The 22619-nt window shown below is 41.5% G+C and overlaps 1 protein-coding gene across 1 annotated transcript in view; it reads right to left on the bottom strand.

Moving 5' to 3' along the window:
* MAN2A1 (mannosidase alpha class 2A member 1) overlaps positions 1 to 22619 on the bottom strand; it is a 210686-nt gene that overhangs the window by 111032 nt on the left and 77035 nt on the right. The window contains exons 5-9 of the mRNA XM_077817304.1: positions 21906 to 22033; positions 20300 to 20473; positions 15680 to 15866; positions 12639 to 12816; positions 3612 to 3814 (exon numbers count right to left, since the gene is read on the bottom strand). Of these exons, the coding sequence (XP_077673430.1) occupies positions 3612 to 3814; positions 12639 to 12816; positions 15680 to 15866; positions 20300 to 20473; positions 21906 to 22033 (870 nt within the window). The remainder of the gene's footprint in view (positions 1 to 3611; positions 3815 to 12638; positions 12817 to 15679; positions 15867 to 20299; positions 20474 to 21905; positions 22034 to 22619) is intronic.

Below are 22619 nucleotides of genomic sequence, written 5' to 3'. Positions count from 1 at the left end.
CACCTTTAAACGAGCATGTTCTCTAACTGATCAGCAACGTAACAATGAAAAAACCTTAACCGGGACGACTAAGTGAGGACTTACTGTACAAAGGCAGCAGTGGAACTGGCCAAAGCCATGGAAGAGACAATGAAGATGACCGGATGTGGAAGCTGAGGGATGTACATAACCCTAGAGCAGGTACCTAAGAAGAGCTTCATTTGTATGACATGCTACTTGATAGAGCTGATGGAAGAGAAGATCCGAGGGTTGGAGATGCAGGTGGAAACTATGGTTGACTTTTGAAGGGGGTTCGAGCAGATGATGGAGCAAAGGCAAGAGAAGGCCGAAGGGAAAAGCCAAGACTTGCAGATGCAAGCTGGACTGAAGAACTCGGTTGGGTATGGAAAGTGGTGAGTGGAAGCATGTGACTACAAGAACCAGGCATAGGAAAAGACCAGCTAGTGAAGGAGAAATAGAGCTCAAGAACAGGTTTACTGAGTTGGAAAATGAAGGGACACAGCAAACTGTAACTGAAGGAGGGGGGGCAAGGAAGACAAGAAGAGCAGCTAGTCCTGTAAGAAGAGGAGAAGAGCCAATGGAGATACCCAGAGTTCAGAGCCCCAGGAGGCTACAGAATGACTTGAGAAGATTGTAAGGGAGAACAAAAGACAGGAGAACTCACAGCCAAAAAGAACAGGAAGAAGGCCAGAGAATCACACCATCATGAGGAAAAGGCAGGTCTACGTGATTGGGGACTAACTACTAAGAAAAAGAGACAGACCTATCACCAGGGCTGATCCAGAGAACAGAAGGGTGTGTTGTCTTCTGGGAGCTAAGATACGGGACATGGACCTGAGGCTGAAGAGGATCCTAATGGGAGCAGAAAAGAATTCACTGATTATCCTTCATGTGGGAACAAATGACACAGCTAGATTCTCGATGGAACGTATCTAGGGAGACCATGCCAGCTGGGAAACGCGTAAGGAAGGCTCAGGTGATCTTCAGTGGGATTCTGCCTGTCCCTAGAGGAGGAGAACGAAGGCAAGACAAGATTATGATGATCAACAGATGGCTCAGGCAATGGTGCTATAAGGAGGGCTTTGGGATGTTTGTCTACTGGGAAGCGTTCATGGACAGAGGACAGTTCTCATGGGATGGACTCCACATGAGTAGGGAGGGGAACAGACTTCTGGGATGGAGGTTGGCACAACTTATTAAAAGAGCTTTAAACTAGGAACTCAGGGGAGACTGTTGGGAGATGCTCATGTAATCTCTACGCCTGATTTTAACATTGAGAGGGAGGAAAATCAAGTAAGAAAGGATATAGAAATGGAGAAAGGAACAGCATTGGTTAGAAGAATTGACATTAAGAGGAAGGATAGTGCTGACGCCCATCAGAGAGGAGACACTGGCAGTAGAATGACTGTAGCCAATCGAGTGAGGAATGTGAGTGAATGAAGCCAAACAGCAACAGTTATGATGACTGTACACCAATGCAAGGAGCCTGGATAACAAAACGGAGGAACTAGAACTACAGGTGCAGGGAGTGAAACCAGATATTATAGGGATAACAAATATGGTGGAACAGTAGTCATAACTGGAGTATAGGTATTGAAGGGTAAGTTCTGTTCAGGAAAGACAGAAATAAAGGCAAAGGTGGTGGAGTAGTATTGCATATTAATGATGAGGTATACTGTAAAAAAAATGGAGTGGGTGATGTTCTGTGGCCTGCAATATGCAGGACATCAGACTACATGATCACAATGATCCCTTCTGGCCTTAAAGTCTATGAGTCTATTAATTCAAACCTTATCAAGCCAGGTTACTTCCAGGGTTCCTGCATCAGGACTGTTGAGCCACACATTCTAAACTGCAAAGGCTTGGTTCCTGAGAATGATGGGAAAATTCTACCTTGGAACAAATGGCACCCCTTCTGGAAGAGAAGGGCACTTTCCTCTGCAATACTGTTTACATCATCATCAAGATGTTCCTTCTGAACGTGGCATCAGCCATTACAATCTGAAAAGCCCTGTGAGATGCTTCCTTCAAGGTGGCCAAGATCACCCCCCATTATGCAAGTTCTTCTCTATTCAGAAGTGGTCTAGTTGAGATCCTGAAACCCTTGAAAGGTAACCCCCAAAATGGCCCTTCTAAAAGCCAAGATGTCTTCTGAGCAGTAGTCCTTTTGGAAGCCAGCTTCAGGTTAAAGCCAACAGGATTCAGAAGGTATGTGCCAATCCAAGAAACAATCCTTTCAGAGCCTGCGATGGGGTCCACAGGTGGCACCTCCCCCTGGTCGCTCTGGGGATTAACTCTTTTAAGGTGCTGAGCCCTCCTCTCACAGACTCTTCACCTGTCCTTACCCCAAAGGCCGCTCTCACCCCAGGAGCTGCAGCTTCCTCTTCGTGACTTGGCTCTTCAGTCAGGTCACTATGATCCTCCCTTTCCAGGGTACCAAAGTTTTTCAAAGTCTCTCTCCACACTAGCAGTCTCAGGCAGTTTTCACCCCATGGTGCCACTCCCACAGTGGCTGGCAGAGGAACCTGGGAGCACCCTCTACTCCGGGACCGTCTAAGTCAGCAGCCAAGGTCTGTTCCCTTCTAGACTTTATTGCCTTTCCCTGAGCCCTTTCCTTACTATCTGGCACTCCCTGCACAACCCAAGTTTGCCAGCCTCCCAACTGCCTCCAACCAGTGAGTAACTATAGCCTACATGTCTCTGCAGCCTCTCAACACTCCTCCCTTCTCCCAGGGAGCAACTGCAGACTTTCCCAGCAGTCCCCCTCTGCTTCCAGTTTCTTGGCTTCATAAATCCAGCTCAGCTTCTTGCTCCTCAGCTGGGCTCCCTGCACTGGGCTCCTAATCATGGGATTACTTAGCCACCTGATTTCCCCTCAGCACTGGTCTATCATACTAATTAGCCACCTTCTCAACCTACATTAACTTTTTTTAGAGCAAGTGTGGAGTAAACACCCCATCACAGAGCCCTAATTGCAAATAGTTCTGCTTTCAGTACCTCTTGTAGCTATTGGGAACAGCCAAGTAACTGCCAAGGAGAAGTACCTGACTAATGATACAGGTCCTCAAGTAATCCCTGCCTCATTTTAAGGAGATTCCAAAGAGCTCTCATAACTTCACTGGGCACACAAATACTCCTGACTACTTCTGATTTGCCACAATGTTCCGGCAAAACTCATTCTTTTTATCTCCCTGTCCAAAAAGCCATATCATTCCAGAAAATGATAGATCATTTGACAGCAATCAATACAATTATTCAAGTCCCATCTACAGAGACAAGGATCAAGAATACATTTGCTAGTTTCATGGTATCCAAAGTGACTGGTAACTTCCATAGTATCTTAAAACAATTAAGATATAGGTGGAACTTTTAAAAAAAAACTGTTTAGATTGACAAATATCCCATATATTTGTAATTCCATTAAAATGCCACAGCCATATTTCTTCTTCTACATAGATTTTGACAAAGTCCAAATTTTGATGTCAGTTATGAACCTTTTCTATAGTATAATGAAAATAAGCTTCAGAATTTATTTGAAAATGACATTTGATATCTCTGCAGTATTAGATATAAACATTTACACAATACACGTATCAGATGACTATACCTACCTTAAATAGGATTCCAGAACTCTATCTAGCCTTTTGTAGAAGGGTCGTGATGTAAAGTATCCACTCCAATAATGATTATCTCTGTCTGCATATGTGAAGAAATCTCCACTCAGAACAGGAAAAACTGAATTGCTGTTCTTTTCCTCCAAATTACCTGCTTTGCGCAGAGCCTCAAAATAATCTGATAAAGTCCCAAACTGGGCCTGAAACAAAATTATAAGAACTGTTTATGTGACTGACAGATTTCCATTTTATTAGTTTAGAAATTTAGGGTTGAAGTGTATGAACATGGTGGCTTTAAATACGTACTTCAGTACACCTTCTGCAAGAAAGGTCATCACAGAAATATTGCTTTAAATAAAGAAGCTTAAAAATTTCCCTTGACACCTTTGATTCAGGGTTGACATACATATCCCATGAGAAACTATTTCCAACTCACAAAATTAAAACTACCCTTTGTGTTTCCGAGTATAAATACATTCTCTGTAAAGCAGCAGCAGTTTAATCAAAAGTCAGATGAACAAAATAAGTTTTTCATTTCTCTCTTATAGGCACATATCAGGGACTTGATCAAATCTAGGCTTCAGCTGTAAGAAAACTGTCCTACATTTCTCCTCTCTCTCAAAAAGCTGCCTATTGGAGTTTAGTAACCCAGCATCCAGTAATCCAGTTTATGGAGATGTCTGAAGAGATTACCTCTCATATAATGAAACAAAAGCACCATTTTTAACTTGATTCATTATTTTCAGTTTTATTAGCTCTACTGTGTCACAGCAAAGTTTCTGTTATGCTTTCAAAGCTATTTATAGATTGTGAATAAAACCGACATACATCTGCTTTCAAAGGCCTTCTGCATTTTTCTTCAAAAGTCTGCTTACAAACAACAGTTACATTTTTATTCAAACTTAGTGTTGGAAACAGGAAACTGATAATAAGTCTACAACCCTTACATTTAGTTTTAAGTGTAGTTGTTTTAAAGAGATGATAGTTGAGCAAACTGGAGTTTGAATCAGACAAAAATATTATGATTACAAATGGAGAGGGAACAGCATGAAGACATAAGAAACGCCATGTCCCTGTGATCAACTGAGAATTTATACACTTGAAATAATACAGTAATTAAAAAGGCAGTATTACACAAATAAGAAGCTTTATAAATCAATGCTTTCATAATGTTTATATTAAATATTGAAACAAATAAGACTTTTTCACAACCTTAAGTTAATTGGCAATTAAGGTGTACTGTTGTGAAAATATTGGTGTCCAGTTTGGGCGTTTTGAAAAAGGTATTTACAAATGAGTGATTTTGAATTTGTCTTCTTACACTAACGTCTTTTGTGTTATAAGCTTACTTGTTTTAGGATATGTACTTAAGTAAATTCACACTGGAAAAAGATAAAATCTCTTAGAAGTACAGTATTTCCATGTGGACATTTCTGGGGACTCTGGCCTTTTACTTTTAATTTCTTTGTTATTCAACGCAATTAACAAACACCTAAAAAGCTTTCATTGTGTGAATTACACATCCTTTAATTTATGATTTACCTTTTTTTTAGGTTTAGGAATGACAATACAGTTATGAAATTAGGCTAAATCAAGATTCATTGTCAACTCCCAGAACCCAATATATGCCTGATCCTGCACCACTAAAAGCAACAGGAGTTTTACTATTGACATCAATGGACACAAAATCAAGCCCATTACATGTAAGCAAATAAACAGTCCAACTAACTATAGGGAGGATCAGCCATCTCGGACACTTTCATGTGCATTGATAGTGCTTCCAGCACACCACAGGATTTAAAGATATCACATAGCTCAGTGTGATTTTGCTATGTTGCCCATTAAGAAAGATATGGTAAGGATTACTAATTAATGTTTATTTTACTATGTGTACTTGCCAGAAAATTATGCTAGTACAATTTATCTTTCTGTAGGCATATCACTTGTTCACAAATGTAATACATGTTTAAGTTTTAGCCTGCTCAACTATTAGTTTCCAAGATATAAAATCTCAGTTTAAAAAAAAAAAATCAATACTTAAAGGAAAGCAGGAATACCAAATATTTTCAAAACATTAAACACCTATACTCACTTTCAAAGTGCCATACACAGCTTTTATTTGAGAAACTATATAGAACTTATATTAACGGATGAAGAATAGCTGAAATAGTTCAGAGTCGGGTCAGTTACAGATGACAATGCAAGAGGAGGTATGGAGTGGATTGGAGAGAGATAGTCAAGCACATCGCGAGTTGTGCCAGTTAAGTCTGTCTCGGCCAGGTGGGAGCAATCAGTATGACATGTGCTCCTTCTCTTTTTATTTTCAATAGGACTTTTGACAGTAGGGGAAATGGGGAAAAGGCATAGAGAAGGTCCTTGTCTCACGGAAGGAAACAGTCACCCAGAGCCAAAGACTGAATCGGAGGCAGAGTCCCCATTGATCACATAATGTTCTGTGAAGGTACGGACTGACGCCCAAGTCGTCGTTCTACAAATTTCTGAGATAAGGACATTCTTGAGGAAGATGACGGATAAGGAGATTGATCTCATGGAGTGTGCACGAATACCAGCTGCAGATGTTATGTTGCAAACCTGATAACATTGCTTAATGCTGCTCAAGACCCATTTGGACAGCCTCTGGGCTGATATTGCTGAGCCCTTGGATCTTTCTGAAATAGAAAGGAAAAGCTTGGGAGATTTCCTAAGAGCCTTCGTCCTATCCAGATAAAAGGACAGAGCTCTCCTAATGCCTAGCACATGTAGTATAGCTTCCCTGTAATAACTGTTCACGAGTAACAGCCGTGTTAGTCTGTATTTGCAAAAAGAAAAGGAGTACTTGTGGCACCTTAGAGACTAACCAATTTATTTGAGCATAAGCTTTCATGAGCTACAGCTCACTTAATCGGATGCATACTGTGGAAAGTGTAGAAGATCTTTTTATACACACAAAGCATAAAAAAAAATCTCCCCCCACCCTGGATTTGTGCTGGAAATGGCCCAACTTGATTATCATACACATTGTAAGGAGAGTGATCACTTTACATAAGCTATTACCAGCAGGAGAGTGGGGTGGGGGGAGGTATTTTTTCATGCTTTGTGTGTATAAAAAGATCTTCTACACTTTCCACAGTATGCATCTGATGAAGTGAGCGGTAGCTCACGAAAGCTTATGCTCAAATAAATTGGTTAGTCTCTAAGGTGCCACAAATACTCCTTTTCTTTTTGTAATCACTGTGAAGCTTAGGGTAAAAACTCAAAAGGTGGATCAGATGGTTCACGTGAAAAGGAGAAGTCAGCTTGGGGCTGAACTTCGGGTGTGGTCTGAGTGTGACCTTGTCTCAAAAGAATACTGTGTAGGGGGGATGTGCCATCAGAACTGCTATTTGCCCTATTCTCCTAGCCGAGGTGATTGACACCAGCAAGGCAGTTTTCACTGACATGTACATAAGCGAACACGTCACCCTGGGTTCACAGGGATGTCTAATCAGGCTTTTCAACACTAGATTTAGATCCCACGTAGGGGTGGTATGTTGGGGTTGTGGGAAAAGGTTTACTATACCCCTAGGGAAACATTTTGTGGTTAGGTTTGATAGCATTGAGTATCTGCCTACTTGTAGGTGAAAGGCTGCTATGGCCAGTAGGTGGACCATGAGTGAACTGAAAGATTGTCCCAATTTTTAAGAGTCCATACATAGTATAGGATCTTCGGAAGGGTAGCCGATGTCAGAGAAATTTGTTGGGAATTACATCAAGTTCGAAACCTGGAACACTTTTACAGGTATGTACGGTGTGTCATGGATTTTCTACTGTGTAGTAATTCCTCTTGTACCTCCTCCGAGCAGGAGCTTTCTGTGTATGGGAACCATGAAGTAGACAAGCCTTGAGGTGGAGAATCCCCAGGTTGGGATAAGTGCATCCTTTGTTCTGCAAGAGGAGGTATGGAGTGGATTGGAGAGAGATAGTCAAGCACATCGCGAGTTGTGCCAGATAAGTCTGTCTTGGCCAGGTGGGAGCAATCAGTATGACATGTGCTCCTTCTCTTTTTATTTTCAACAGGACTTTTGACAGTAGGGGAAATGGGGAAAAGGCATAGAGAAGGTCCTTGTCTCACGGAAGGAAACAGTCACCCAGAGAGTGCTGTATTATCCCTGCTTTGGAGAAGTAGTGTGGACATTTCCTGCTCAGGGAAGTGGTGACCAGGTTTGTGGTCAGTGTCCCCCATTACCTGAATATGTCATGAAGCACTGCTGGGTTTATCTCCCATTCATGGTCATGTAGGAACTTGTGACAGACTGTCCGCCATCATGTTTTGTATGCCAGGAAGGTAGGCTGTTGACCATGTAATGTTATGGGAGATGCATCTGTTGCATAACTTTAGTGCTTCTGCACAGAGGGACAGTGACCTGGCTCCTCCTCATTGATTTTTGTAATACATACAAGCTATGTTGTCTGTTAGGACTCTTGTGTGTATTCCCTTGATCAGCAAGAGAAATAGGTGCAGGCACTCCTGACAGCCTTGAGCAAGAGGAGGCCAATGTGGAGGGATGCCTTGTATTGTAAGGTCATTTAGGGATGCATCAGCAGTGAGAAGTAATGACAGGGAAGTCTGCGAAAAGGGGATTCCTTTGCAAACATTTCCTAGGTTTTTCCACCAGTCCAGGGAGCTTTTGACCTTGGTGGGCAGCGACAGAGATTTGTCTAGTCTATCTCTGTTTGGTCAGTAGATCGAGCTGAACAACATCTGGAGACACCACATGTGAAGCCTGGCATGAGGTATCCCTGCTGCACCAGCTGCCATATGCCCCAAGAGTTGAAGGCAGTGGCTGGCTGATATCTGGGGGCTGTTTTGTACTGTCTCTATAAGCGCGGACAAGTAGAGGAACGTGTGGTGGGGTAGAAGCGCTTTGGCCTATAACAAGTCAAAGTCAGCCTGTAGCGGAGCAATTGCCCCACTCCTGAAAAAAGGTAGGCTCATTGAGTGTGGCTGCAGCTGTGCCCACTTCGCCAATCAGGCCACAGCTGGCCCTGATAAAAGGGCTGAGGGCGGAGCTGGGTCACAGTCTCTCGCTCTCTCTGGAGAGAGGAGGACCTAGCTGCCTGAAGGAGCAAGGATACCTGAGGCTGAGCAGTGCTGGGGAAGGGCAAAGGAGCTGGGGAGCTCCAGCCTGGCAATTCCCCAGGCTGAGGCCTTGGTTTAAGTCTAAGAAGGTACTGGGGCTGCAGAGGGGGCAGCCCAGGGATAGGCAGAGGCAGCTGGTCCAACTCCCTTGCCAATGATGAGTGGCCATTACGGACTGCAGTTTGCCCTAGTGAGAGGGGGCTAGATGACGACTGGCAGTAGCCACTGAGGCAAGGTGGGTGTAGAGGATTGGGGGTTCCCCTGGAGGAGAGACCCAGAGCGTGAGTAGTACTGCAGTGGGGAGAACCCCAGGGTAAGGGGCACTGGGAGGGACACGGGAACAAGAGAATTCCCAAGATGACCAGCAGGAGGCGCTGCACCAGTGAGTCTTCGGTCCACTACACAGCTCCTATGAATTCCAGGCGTTGTACTAGGGTAAGAGCTGATTTATGGCTGTTGATCTATAGGCCCAGTTCTGTGAACAAATCTATTGTGGTTTTGGTAACCCAGTGAGCCTCGTTGAAGGAGCAGGCTCTGAGGAGGAAATCATCCAGGTAGGGGTAGACCATGAACCCCTGGGACGACAGGTGTGTGGCCACTATTGACAGAATCTTGGAGAATACCCTCAGAGTCGATGATAGCCCAGTTTCATATTCCAATGCTGGAATAATCATTGCTAGAGTAACCATCTTGAATTTTTGAGCTGTGACAAACTTGTTGAGTGCTCAGAGGTCTAGTAGGGGTCTCCAACCTCCCTTCTTCTTGGGCATTAGGAAATAGTGACAGTAAAAAAGCTTTGCCTCATAGATGTTGAAGTACAGGAGCCATGGCTCCTAACTGTAGTATGCAATCTCTTTCGTCATAGTAAACTCTCGTAAGAAGAGTCCCTGAAGAGGGACAAGGAAGGATGTTGAGTGGGGGAGAGGTAAAGTAAAAAAAATCTCCAAGACCCATCAGTCTGACGTTATGTGCTCCCAGGTGCTACAGAACGTGGCAAGGCGACAGCCAAATGGATGGGATAGGATGGTCACTGTAGTGATTGAGGGGAGTGGTCTGTCAACACCTCAGCCAACATGTCAAAATTGGTGTTTTGAGGTGGAACATTGCGACATGGAAGACTGTGGACCTGATGGTTTGCATTTGGAGAACCTAGATTTCTTTCTTTGAGGTTCATAAAAGCATTGAGTCAGGTAGTGAGATGTACGGAATTTATGTTGCCGCAGCGGACTAAATCTTCTCTTTGTTACGGTTGTTTACATCCCTAATGAGCACAGAGGTGCCCTGGAATCCCTAACAGTATGGAGGGATGCGTCAGTCTTTTCAGCAAACAACTTGGTGCCTTCAAAATAAAGGTCTTCAGCAGTTCTTTGCATCGCTTTAGAGAAGCCCAAAAGGTGTAACCATGACACATGTCACATAACCACTGCCGTGGAAATGGACTGGGATGCTGTATCGGCTGCATCAAGGGCTGACTGGAGCGTTGTTTTGACTACTAGTTGTCCTTCCTGGACAATAGCTCAGAACTGGTCGTGCTTTGACTGGGAGCTGATCAATAAAGCTGTTGAGTTTTGAATAGTAAATGCTGTCATACTTGGTCATTAAGACTTGATAATTTGTTATTCAAAACTGCAAAGTGGCAGAGGAGTAGGCCTTTCTCCCGAAGCGGTCCAAGCATTTCCAATCCCTATCATAGAGGGATGGATCTCATTTGGTGCTGGCGGCTGCAGGATTTTACCATGTCCACAACGATGGAGTTGGGCGGAGGGTGAGAAAGAAGATATTCCACCTCCCTAGGCAGGATGCAATATTTTTTATCGACCCATTTATAAGTAAGCCTCGCCAATCCTGGGATTTGCCATACAGTTTTTGTGGAGTCCAGGAGGGCTCACTGATGGGGAGGAATATTCTGGAGGAGGAGGAAGAGTATAGGAGGTTCAAGGAGTTTGTGGTGAGTGTCCTTGACATCCTCCAGAGGTATCTGCAACCCTTTGGCCAAGTCCTTGAAGAGCCAGAAATCAGCAGCTAAGAATGACTGTCTCATCTGGAGGAAGATATATTGGTTCTTGGAGTAACCTCTTCCTCCATTCCACCCTCCTGTTCCTCCATAATCTCCTCTGGAGGTTCCGAGATTCTGGATACCATAGCCGAGGGAGAATGTCTCGGGGCTCACGGGTGAGGCTGACAGTCCAAGGAGTATGGGAGCAATACGCCACCCAGGAATCCCAGTAGGGCCACTGAAGCGGTGGGATAGATCCCAGTGGTGGTGCCCATTTGACCCACAGTCCTCTGATTTTGAGGGCTGTGTAGAAAACCTGCACTTTCTGGGTGACTCCTGGCATGGATCCGGAGAAGGTTGGAGGGCTGCCTCCATGAAGATGATCTTTTGTCTTAACTCCCTGTCCTTTCAAGACCTGGCTCTGAGTTGCTGGAAGAGACCACACTTCTGGGCAATGTGGCTTTCCCCAAGGCAGCATATGCAGCAAGAGTGTTTGTCTGGCACAGGGACAGCCTCTTTGCAAGACAGGCACTTCTTGAAGTCCGATGAGCCAGGCATATCCTGCTGGGGGAAGGGGTTCCCAACAAAAAAAAATAAAAGGTTTTTTTGTTTGTTTTCTGAAGAGAAAATAAAGAGAAAAAACTACATCTAAGATGAAGGATACTAACTACTAGAAATGCTAAAGAAAGCCCACCCTTGCTGGTTAGCCTCGTGGCAGGGCACACGGAGGGACAGAACCTGTGCAGGCCTAATGGACACTGCTGCCAAAGTTCTCCAATCTGCAACGCAGAGATACAAGCACACCTATAGTGGAGCACCCATAGAGACACAACTCAGAGAACAACTGGAAGCTACTCAAAGCAACAAGAGAAGAAAAACTCCCTTAAACTTAAAGGCTATTGTTTAAAGTAAACCACTGTGGCCACTGTTTATATTTCTTATAGAATAATTTCAAGCCTTGGAAGGAAAAAAATAAAGTTAGTCTGGCTTGTCATTAACCTCAAGTACATTCAAAATCATCCATCAGTTGAACTATACATTTTTATTTTAAGGACTTACTTCTATTTTTAATTTTATTTTTACAGTTGTGGGATGAGTGGGTTGTGCTGACAGCAGGTCTGCAGGGGACAAGGTGCAGGGGAGGCAGTGATCATCCTGGTTAGGCAAAGCAGAAGCCACTGGCCAGGACTGTAAGAAAGAGGATGAACCCCGAGCTGTATGGGAGGCCAACCCACTGCTGAACAGTTCCTGCCCAGGGACAGCTCCCATGTGCCTGGCTGGTGGTGAGTGAGTGAGTGAGCAGAGCCGTGACAGCAAAGTTGCAGAAGTCTCCCCGCACTGCCACAGGAGCCACTCAGCAATATGGTGGTCTCCCCATGGCAGAAAGCTCACCCTCTTCCTTCTGCAAGTCATGACCAGAGGTCTCTGTGCTGCCTCACCAGGATAGCAGTCTTCCTCTGAACCTTGCGCCTGCAGGGATCGAGTGTCACCGATCCTGAAGCAGTGCAATTAGCCCTCTGTAGAACCACTGTTATGGACCTGCTCACTCTCTGCCCTGACAGGAGAGCTGCAGATGGCTGCCAAGGCCAGTGACAATCATCCATGCAGGCATGCCAACTGTTACAGATTTTTCTTCCATTTACTGACAGTTATCGATTAAAATCAAATCCTGCCAAGCCTAACTATAAAACTTGATCAGTACTACCTTCCTTACTAACCAAGAGTTTCAGTTAAGCTATAGTAGTATTTAGCTAGCTTTCTCCATGATGCAAAACAAATTCATACAAAAATCTCAGTATATCAGAAGGTGTTAAAGAGTGAAACAGGAGTACATAAAAAGTTTAAATTAGGGCTCATTGATGTTAGAACAGGACTACAACTATTTGAAAAAAATAAATATGCAGTTTACCTTAACATGTAACTCAGGATGAGAGTTCATAAAATCAAAAAGCTTTTGATAATTCTGGTACTGCTGATCCCATTCTGAGCTCTCACTGTAGCGGAAATCATCCCCTAGTGGAGCCAACAGAACTTTAGTACGGAAAAGCTTTGACTTCTTTCTGTACTGATCTAAAATCATCCAAGCCCTTGGAAGAAAAAAAAATTATAAAATTTAGAATATAGAAAAGTAATCACTTGACAAGACGACAAATGTCTAAAATATGTTCTATACAACACCTTACAACTAGCCTTGCAAAATTCTACTTGTCCACTTACTTGTGATAATTAAAAAGGTAGGTTTTTTCCTCCCTAATAGCAACATATTAAATAGTGGGTTAAAAACTTTAGCACCTGAGCTAGTGAAAGTGTTCATAAAATTTTGTATGGCTTCTCTGAATAACCATGATTGCCATTAAAATCTTTTCAGTACTATTTTTTTCTAATTAAAGTTACTTAGGTACATTTAATATAAGAAATACTGTCAATACTGCAGTTACGTTAGTTACATGCCAAAGATTTTACAGAAACTATAAATCTAAAGATTTCTAAAACAACAACTTACCTACTTTTAATGCATATTCTCAAAGAGGTTGCAGCATGTACACATTTAGAATGGTTTCCAAACCATTAATGCTTAAAATTTGGGAAGGGGGGGGTTAAATGTTGTATGTGAAAGTTTTTATGAGTTACAAATATTTTTTGCAATATATCCAAAATCTGTAAAAATTTTAATAAGTGGTTTCTTTTTTTTAAGCTATATAAACTGCTTTTACTTAGAATAAGTTTTCTATTAGCGTTCTCATTAATAGGTAGTTTTAAATCTTGGATGAATAAACTGCAGACATTGAGTTACGTGGTCTGCTCAGACAAACATAACCCACCTAGTATCATCAATGTTTTCTTGCCGGCAGTCCATTTTATAGTTTGTCATTAGCCATTCTCAAAGCGTTGAACTGCCTTGACTGAACCAATACCCCTTGTGAGGTCAGAAAGACTACTCTGAATCTAGGGTACGTGAAGTCCTCCCCTCAGAGAAACAGGTATGCTATCACTTACAAACTACAGCAACTGGCAGTATAGAAGAAGAGGAGTTCCAAAAGAAGCTCATTTGTGGTTCAAATTTTACACGTGCACTCTGAGACCAGACAATAGTTTGTCCATATTTGTGATCATTTGCCCAAAGTTACTTGTGTGATATGGAAAAAAAGGTTAGTAAGTGAGGTATTTTCCCTTGGCACCTCTTCTTTCCTGTCTTCCCTCTCCAATTTCTTTCTCAATCAGTTGCACAGTTTGTCAATGGGTTTCTATAGCATAGGGAGGATGGAATACCCATACTCAGAAGAATAATCAGGGCAAAACACACCAGATCTCAGATCTGTTGGACACGGGAAACATCTCTGTAATGAAACCATACCTCACCCCACCTCTGCGGCCCCCCACCTCTACCCCTTCTGGCTCCCTGGCAGCACAGTACCAAATGTGCACTTCCATACGTTCATGTGTTGATTTCGGTTACATTTGCCTGAACTCTGAATTCTGTTTTTTCTAATCTTTTGTTTTTATAAACACTCAATTTTTTTCAGCTTACATTATTGATATGTACTATCAGCATAACTATTTTAAACATTTTTTATGGGACTATTTAGTTTTGTTTTCAATTAATTGGATTAGATGTGGGAGTCATATGCAAAGATACAGTGTATGCTCCCACTACTCTCCCTCAGAGGATATATCTGCACTTCAATGAAAAACCCATGGTGCTCAGCCTCAGAACCCGGGTCATTTGACTCAGGCTCATACGACTAAAAGTAACAGTGTAGACATATGGGCTTGGGCTCCGGCCTGAACTGCGAGACCTTCCTCTCTCACAGAGTTTCCGAGCCTGAACAGCTACCCTGTTGTTTTAGCCCCATAAGCCTGGGTCAATTGACCCAGGCGCTGAGACTCAGTGTCACTGGTCTTTTGTTGGAGTGTAGACAAACCCAGAGAGATCCTGATGCCATCCCCGTGCCTGACAGTACAGAATCTGGAAAAAGTCTGACAAGCAAATTGTTTGTACCTCTTCCTGGTACTCATAAAATGTAACTGACCCAAGAGTTGTAGACTTGTTTATTAGGAACTGGGGAATTAACACATTAACTCAGTGTATTAATTTTAGTTTCTCTTACAGTTACCACTTTCATAAATTGTACTAGCAACTGTTTTGGGAATTGACACACACACAGTGCATATGTAATAGAAATTATTTCTCTTAGGACAGGGGTGGGCAAACTTCTTGGCCCGAGGGCCACATCGGGGTGCGAAACTGTATGGAGGGCCAGGTAGGGAAGGCTATTTCTCCCCAAACAGCCTGGCCCCAGCCCCCATCTGCCCCCCTCCCACTTCCCGCCCCCCTCAGAACCTCACACCCATCCAACCCCACCCTGCTCCTTGTCCCCAGACCACCCCCTCCGAGGACCCCCACCCCTAACCACCCCCTAGGACTCCTCCCCCATTTAACCCCCACCGCTCCCCGTCCCCTGACTGCCCCCCCCCCCAAGAACCTCTGCCCTATACAACTGCCCCCTGGTCCCCGTCCCCTGACCTCCCTCCACCCCCCGCCGGGACCCCACCCCATCCAACTGCCCCCTGCTCCCTGGCTGCCCCCCAGGAGCCCCTGCCCCTTAAACAACCCCCCCCGGCCCCGTTACCATGCCGCTCAGAGCAGCATGTCTGGGAGCCGCACAGGAGCCAGACACGCTGCTGTGCTGCCCTGCATGAGCGCGCGGCGGCGTAAGTGCGGGGAAGGGGGGACAGCAGGGGAGGGGCCGGGGGCTAGCCTCCTGGGCCAGGAGCTCAGCGGCTGGGCAGGACAGTCCCGGACGCCGGATGTGGCCTGCGGGCCATAGTTTGCCCATCTCTGTCCTAGAGGATCGTCTTTTTTAAACACTAAAACAAGCAAGTTGTGATGTTAGTATCGCCTTCAGCAAGTACAAATTACTGAATTCCTCAATACTTTCAGTACTGTACCTGTGCTGAACATTCCCAGCATGAATGGCCTCAGGAGGAACTCTCCAGGGACAACTTACTCTTCCCCCAGGAAGACGCTTAAAATCAAACTGGCAACAGATTTTAGGATCTGGACCACACGTATGAGGAACGTCATAGCTGTAGAAAGGCATCATGTGGCAAAGGATATCTGTATTGGATCCCAAATCTAAAAGTACATGAACAGAATATATCTATAAAATAAAGCCATATTTCATTGTCTAAACTAAATTAACTAACTGTCTGGGCCTAATCCAGGAGTGCTTTTAATATGCCATCTTAAAATACAGTGCCATTTTGGAGATCTGAGCCCTGACACTGCATCATTTAAGTCACCGGGCGTTTTGCCATTGACTTTAATTAATGTAGGATCAAGTCTCTAATGATTAAGTTACCTTAAAGACAATACCTCAATGAATAATGAATTGTACCTGAATTTTCCTAAATTCCGTAAAGACAAAATCCATTCTTCTATGTGTTTTTATAATTCAATTTTTCAGTGGTGCTTACTCAAAACAATTCCCACTGATTAATTTGCATGGAGAAATCATTTATTTATTTAGCTCAACATCAGCAACAACTCTGTACTGAACTAAACAATTATCTCACTGAAATAAGACAAAAGGTACATTTTTCAACAGGTCAGATTCTCTTTTAAAAGAAGAATTTAAAATTTTAGTGGGCATCAGGGTTTTCTCTTAAAGAGGTTCTAAGTAAAACAGCATCAGGAAATTACTATAAGAAGATACTGATAAAAAGTAAATTAAACAAGAATTACTATCATGATTTTCTTACATTTACAACCCTTTGATTAGATATTAAATACTAGGATTGTGTTTGGGAGTTGGGTATAATGTAAGTCAACTAGAAATTTTGGCATCTGCAGAATCTGCATGCAATGTGAGCTTAGTCATAGGAAGCAACAAGTAGATCAGATTGCTGACTGTATTGCCCACCTATCTTTGTGTACCATCTATTTACATCCTTTGCTTTCAATATACCTGTAAACTTCCAAACACAAGAACTCACCAGATGATTTTACACCAGAGTTTGGAGCTTCCCACTCATTCCCACTTTAAATATATGAATAATTCAGTAGAGAGGACAGGAAGAGGGGTGTGGTCCTGCAGCTAAGAATAAAGGCTGCTGTAACATGAAGTGCTGTACTGTAGGAAGAGGGATACTGTAGAGAGTGGAGACGATGCGTGAAGGGGGAGGGGAAGCCAACCAAATAGCAACCCAGCTGGGGCCTGGTTTTCAATTTAACCTGACAAGAGAAAGACACTCTTATCCACTCAAAACTGACTCTAGTAAATCAAAACATCAGATCACTATGCATGAGAAGTGGAGTTGGAGGAGTTCTACACTGAAACCCAAAAAGAAAACATCTGAAAGGAGTGTTAAATTATTTGAATTAAAATATACAGCCTCAAGGTCCTTACCTTGCAAACACATATGCATGTGCTCAAAGCAACACATGAGACTACTGCTAAGCAAATGAACCGGACCATTCACTTCAATGGGTCTAACTCCCACATACCTCTTAAATGTTGCACATTCTGCTTAGAACATCCTTCCCAAACCCATTTGCCAAACCACCTCCCGCACCTCATTCAAGCTCTCCTAAATATTCAGTTCTGCCATTTTGTCTATTAAAAGCAAGGGGAAAGAAATAAATATCAAAAATTTCAAGATTTTTAGGGGGATGGGGGGAAATAAAAATCTTAATTGTCATTCTTCTTTCAAATCTCCCCTTTATTACACTTTACACTTGCCAGTCCTGAAGAATTTAATTTGTAAACTTAAGGACAGGGACCATGTCTCCACTTGTTTTGAGAGACAAATCTTTTTTTTAAATCATCACTAAAAACATCGTAATTGAAAGAGCAAACCACAACGCAGTTGGCTCTCCCATGGCCCTTTACCCATCTATCAAATAAGCAATACCCGCTTGGCTGGGATTACGATAATGGTATAAAAATCAATGCTGATGATAGTCATCTATGGTAGGGACACATTACAGATTTAGATTTCTATTTATCATCAGGTGGAAGGCGCTATAATTACACTACATACTAATGCTATGCTTTTAATACTTCTGCATTATTACACTGTAAACTGATTGGGGCTGGAGTCATGTTTCTCAGCATACTACTACAATGGGGTCCCAATCTTGATCAGTAAACAAACATGAACACCCTAGTTCCTCCGCCAACTTTTGGTCGTCAATTTATGTAAAACTAAAACAAGCTCTAAAGTTAACATGTAAATAATTTTTAATAATGTTTAATATTTCATAGGTTTTTACCAGGAAATATGCTTAATAGATTATGTACTAGATTGTTAATTCCCTAGTAGTCTCGAGTCAGTTAGCTACTTTTTCATGGTGAATTTGTTCAGTCTTAATTTCAAATTTGTTGAGACCTTACGACCTCTTAGCCACTCAAATCTAATTTCACACTCTCCAGGCGATTCATATCACTTCAGGATATCTAATATTAGGCAAGGGTGATCTACTAATACTTTTAAGTCTGCAGGTGATCAGCTTTTTAGGTGAGCTGCAAAATGGGCGTGGGAATTGGCTTTTTACTTCTTTATGGATGTGAAAAAAGCCCTGAAAGTTTTCTTTTAAAAATGTTTGATTTTTACCTTCAGGTCTTGGTTACACTTGAAAACTACTGGAGAGTTAATGAAGTTACGACAACACAAGAGACTGAAAACTGAGCAAGTGAGATAAGAGATTTTGATTTTTGCAGCTGGGGTCTTCTTAGTACCTATTTAACTCCAATGCCTGACAAAAAGATATGACACCTTCAGTTGAGATCCTGGTATTCACAATACATATACTCAGATATCCCCAATAAATCCTTTGCAATTCTAGGGAAGAAAATATACAACATTCCTGATGTTCTTAAGATAAAACAGCAAAAATAAGACAAAATCAAAACACAACAACACAACACTTTTCTGGCTTTCTTTATCTATCAAACAAAAAAGGCCAAAACCATTTTAAAAAAATCATTTACAAGAAGAATTAAAGGTGACTTCAGTTCTGAAATACTAGAATACTCTGATGTGAACCCAAACCCCAGGACACTAACCTTATCATTGGTGTTTATTTTGACTACCATTTAGAAAAGCTAATGTCAAGTTAGAAATTGAGCCGCATACACAAAAAATAAGTTTAACAACAAAAATTACTCCAGGATGAAGACTGTGCTTAACAACTTCACTCCTCTGGCACAATGGAACTTTCAACAATAAAGGTAAAGCTAGCTCATGCAGCAGACGGAACTTTCTCTGGAGCCAAGCCGAACCAAAACTCCGGAATAAACTCCCACAGGAACTAATGAATATTACAAACCTCACCAGCCAACATTTTAAGTGAAAGACACATTATTTTGACGAGGTCTTCTCTAAAACTGACAAATAGCAATGTTAATTATTTTTTAAAATTCTGAAACAAAAACATTCTACTGCACGCACTTCTCCCTCTGGGGAAAGAATGAACAAACTACTACATGACAGATTTTAGTCATGCTGCTTAATGCACTACTGGAAAGCACTCTGACACGATGGTAATGAGCATGGTGTAAATACATATACAAAACAGAACATACATTTCCAGCCAATATCCATCTGCTGACATTTACTTACTATACTGGATACTTTAAACCTGATCTATATCTTGCTTGTATTTTTGAATAGGGTTTGTTTGGCTAGAGCTGTTAATGAGACTACAGTTTTGTTTTTTTACTAAAGCAGACCTGAATACTCAGTTAACAATTCTGATGTACTAGATTAAACTTTATCCTTTGCATTCTAATTCTACCACCCCAACTGTCTGAGAATATTAATTGCTCTGAAGAATCCTGCTTAGTAAAATTCTGTTTGAGAAGATTAATTATTCTGAAGTCTTGCTTGATAAAATTAATAACAAATGGAATTCATATCACATTCTACACCTTTAAATCACAGCAAAATACCTGAAAAATGTTGTTGAAATTTTTGTTGTAAGAAAAATGTCTCTCTCTGCACCCTTACTCCACTCTTCCCTCTTTTCCCTTTTTTTTCCTCCCCCAACTGAAAAAAGTAAGAGGAGAAAACAAAATAGTGAGAGAAAGAGGGAAAAAATAGTTTCCCGCTTTTTACTTCTTCCTGCCCACTGAAGAAGTGGGGAAAACATTTGTTTTGTTTTAAAATGTGAGAGAAAGTAACTTAAAAAAAAAACACTTTTCCCCACCCAACTTTCCAGGGAAGACAGAAAGAACGTAGAAAAATAAGAAAGAAGAAAAAACAAAATTAATATTCTTAATTCAAAATTAAATGACATTTTTTTTCTCATTTTTGTCAGAAAAGAAAATTCTGAAAAAAATCAAAATTTTGAATACAACGAAATGTGTTCCTTTCTTTAAAAATGTTTTTTGCACCAGTAAAATATTAAAAATTTTGACCAGCCCTACTTTTAATTACTTCATACATTCTGCACCAGGTCATCTGTTTACTGTAGAGGTTTTCACAACTGTTTATTTAATGCCTATTTCCAGTTCTCAGGAGGTATAAAGCAAGAAATGACAGAGATACCAAGAAAACAATACATACCCCAGTTCTGTCTCCAAAAAAATTCTAGTGTCTTCTGGGTTGCAAAATATTTTTTAACCGAGTAATGAACTCTCTGTATAAGCATGCTGGAAAATCCTGAACGTTTCAGAAGGTAAGTCATTGTTGGCGAATGCCCAAAGGGATCGATGGCCCAACCAGACTTCGGTTTTACTCCTGTTGAGCAGCAGAATGTGTCAGAAGTTTGTGTCTTTCTTACTTATTTCTCATTTCAAAGAAAGCTACACCCATACTATTCAACCCAGAGTTCAGAAAAGTCAAGTGGTGCAAAGCACTTAGTTTAAGAACACAAGAATGGCCATACTGGGTCAGACCGAAGGTCCATCTAGCCCGTATCCGGTCTTCCAACAGTGGCCAATGCCAGGTACTTCAGAGGGAATGAACATAACAGGTAATCATCAAGTGATCCATCCCCTGTTGCCCATTCCCAGCTTCTGGCAAACAGAGGCTGCGGACACTTCAGAGCATGGTTTTGCATCCCTGTCCACCCTGGCTAATAGCCATTGATGGACCTATCCTCCATGAACTTATCTAGTTCTTTTTTGAACTCTGTTATAGTTTTGGCCTTCACAACACCCTCTGGCAAACAGTTTAAGTAGATAAATGAAAGATAAAGAAAACAAGTCTGCTTAAGACACTTTATCATTACAAAGTCCAAATAAAAAAAAAAGTATAAATATAAATAAAGCATATACATATATAATTACAAGTAGGCCAATCTCTTGCCCCTCATAAAAACCTGTACAATAGAATCTGTAGTATTTCCACTGTTGCTGTGTCCTGCAATTTTGTTGTGTCACAATATTTCATATTTTACTTAAAACCTCATGAATCAATTACAATTATACAAAAAATCTCAGCTTTCATTGAAAAAGTAGTAGTAAGCATCTGGCCCCCAATTCTAGAGAGAAAAGGTGGAAAATGTGAATGCTCTAAGCTCCAAAACAAGATGGCAAATAAAAAGGACCGACGCTTATTATTTTGAAAATCTCGTGATATTTTCATATCATATTTTGGACCGGATTCATGAATTTTGAAAAGTTGGTAGACAATACTGGTGCTGCCCAATTCCTTCATGAAACCACAGGTTCACAGGTGCTATATTAAAGCAAATTTTATTCCTCATGTATTATGCGTAACTAATATAAGTTTCTTCCACAGATCAAGACAGAAAAAATAATACAATGGAAAATAATTTAATTGCTCTTACCCTAAGAACCTATGTTTGCAAACCAGCATCACAAATACAGGTGCCAATCCTGCAATTTACAATGTAAAGGCAGACCACTACACCCACACAGTGTCACTGAGTGCCACTTCAGAAATTGTGAATCAGGTCCAAAGTCACTTTTCACTTAGAGTAGACATGAACAATATTCCTCACATCTAGGCATTCAGAATCACAAAATCTGCAAAAACGTAACTATCTTTGCACAGATTTGTTTCTCTGAAAATAGTTTAGCTTGCAATGATGCCTACTTATAGTCAGTCATCAAAACATTGTACAACACTTGCTGACTGACTTAGCTCTTTGTCAGTTTTTAAGTTTAAAACATCAAATTAGGGGACAAAAATTACACATATATACCTAGAGTCTTCTCCAGCCACTGATGTCCTTCTATCAGCTGGTCAATCAAAGCAAAGTAATGAGGCGAAGCTTCATCAGGCATGACCCATCCTCCTGTTACTATTTCAAACTGGCCATCTTCTATTAATCTAGGAGAAAAATATTTAGTAAACTTGTGTCCAGAAGTGCAAATCTGATTTAACAAAAGAATGCATCTATAAAGTAAAAATCCATAAAATGTAGTGCTATTCACAGTATGTGAATGTGCTATTCACAGTAATAGCATTGAGAATGTAAAAATTGAACTTCTATACCTTAAAAGGGAATATGCTGTAGCTCTTATAGAATCCATTAATTTATTGCAATAGATGTTCACATGGGAATAGTGTCGAAAAACTGTAAATTTAACTATTTCACTGGAAACCATTTTAGCAGAAAAATTCATTTAATGAGCTTATCCCACAATCTCAATCCCTTTCCCATAACCAACCTACCTATGTGACAAAGCCACAAAATGCCCTCCACACTATCAAACCTTCAGCATCCCGTATCTTAATTTCCTTTATACAATTATGCACTGTCAATGCAAAAATCTCGCACATGCAAATATTGTAAGTCTAGGTTACTGTAAATTACGATGAATTTAGCAGACCACCACAGGGGATGCTGTATCAATTATGTTCTTTAATTTCAAGTGTAATTCAATAAAAGCCTCCATTTTAGAAAATTAATGAA

The sequence above is a fragment of the Eretmochelys imbricata genome, chromosome 5 (genome assembly GCF_965152235.1).
Source record: "Eretmochelys imbricata isolate rEreImb1 chromosome 5, rEreImb1.hap1, whole genome shotgun sequence".
NCBI classification, from domain to species: Eukaryota; Metazoa; Chordata; order Testudines; family Cheloniidae; genus Eretmochelys; species Eretmochelys imbricata.
This window is presented reverse-complemented; position numbering and strand designations above follow the sequence as displayed.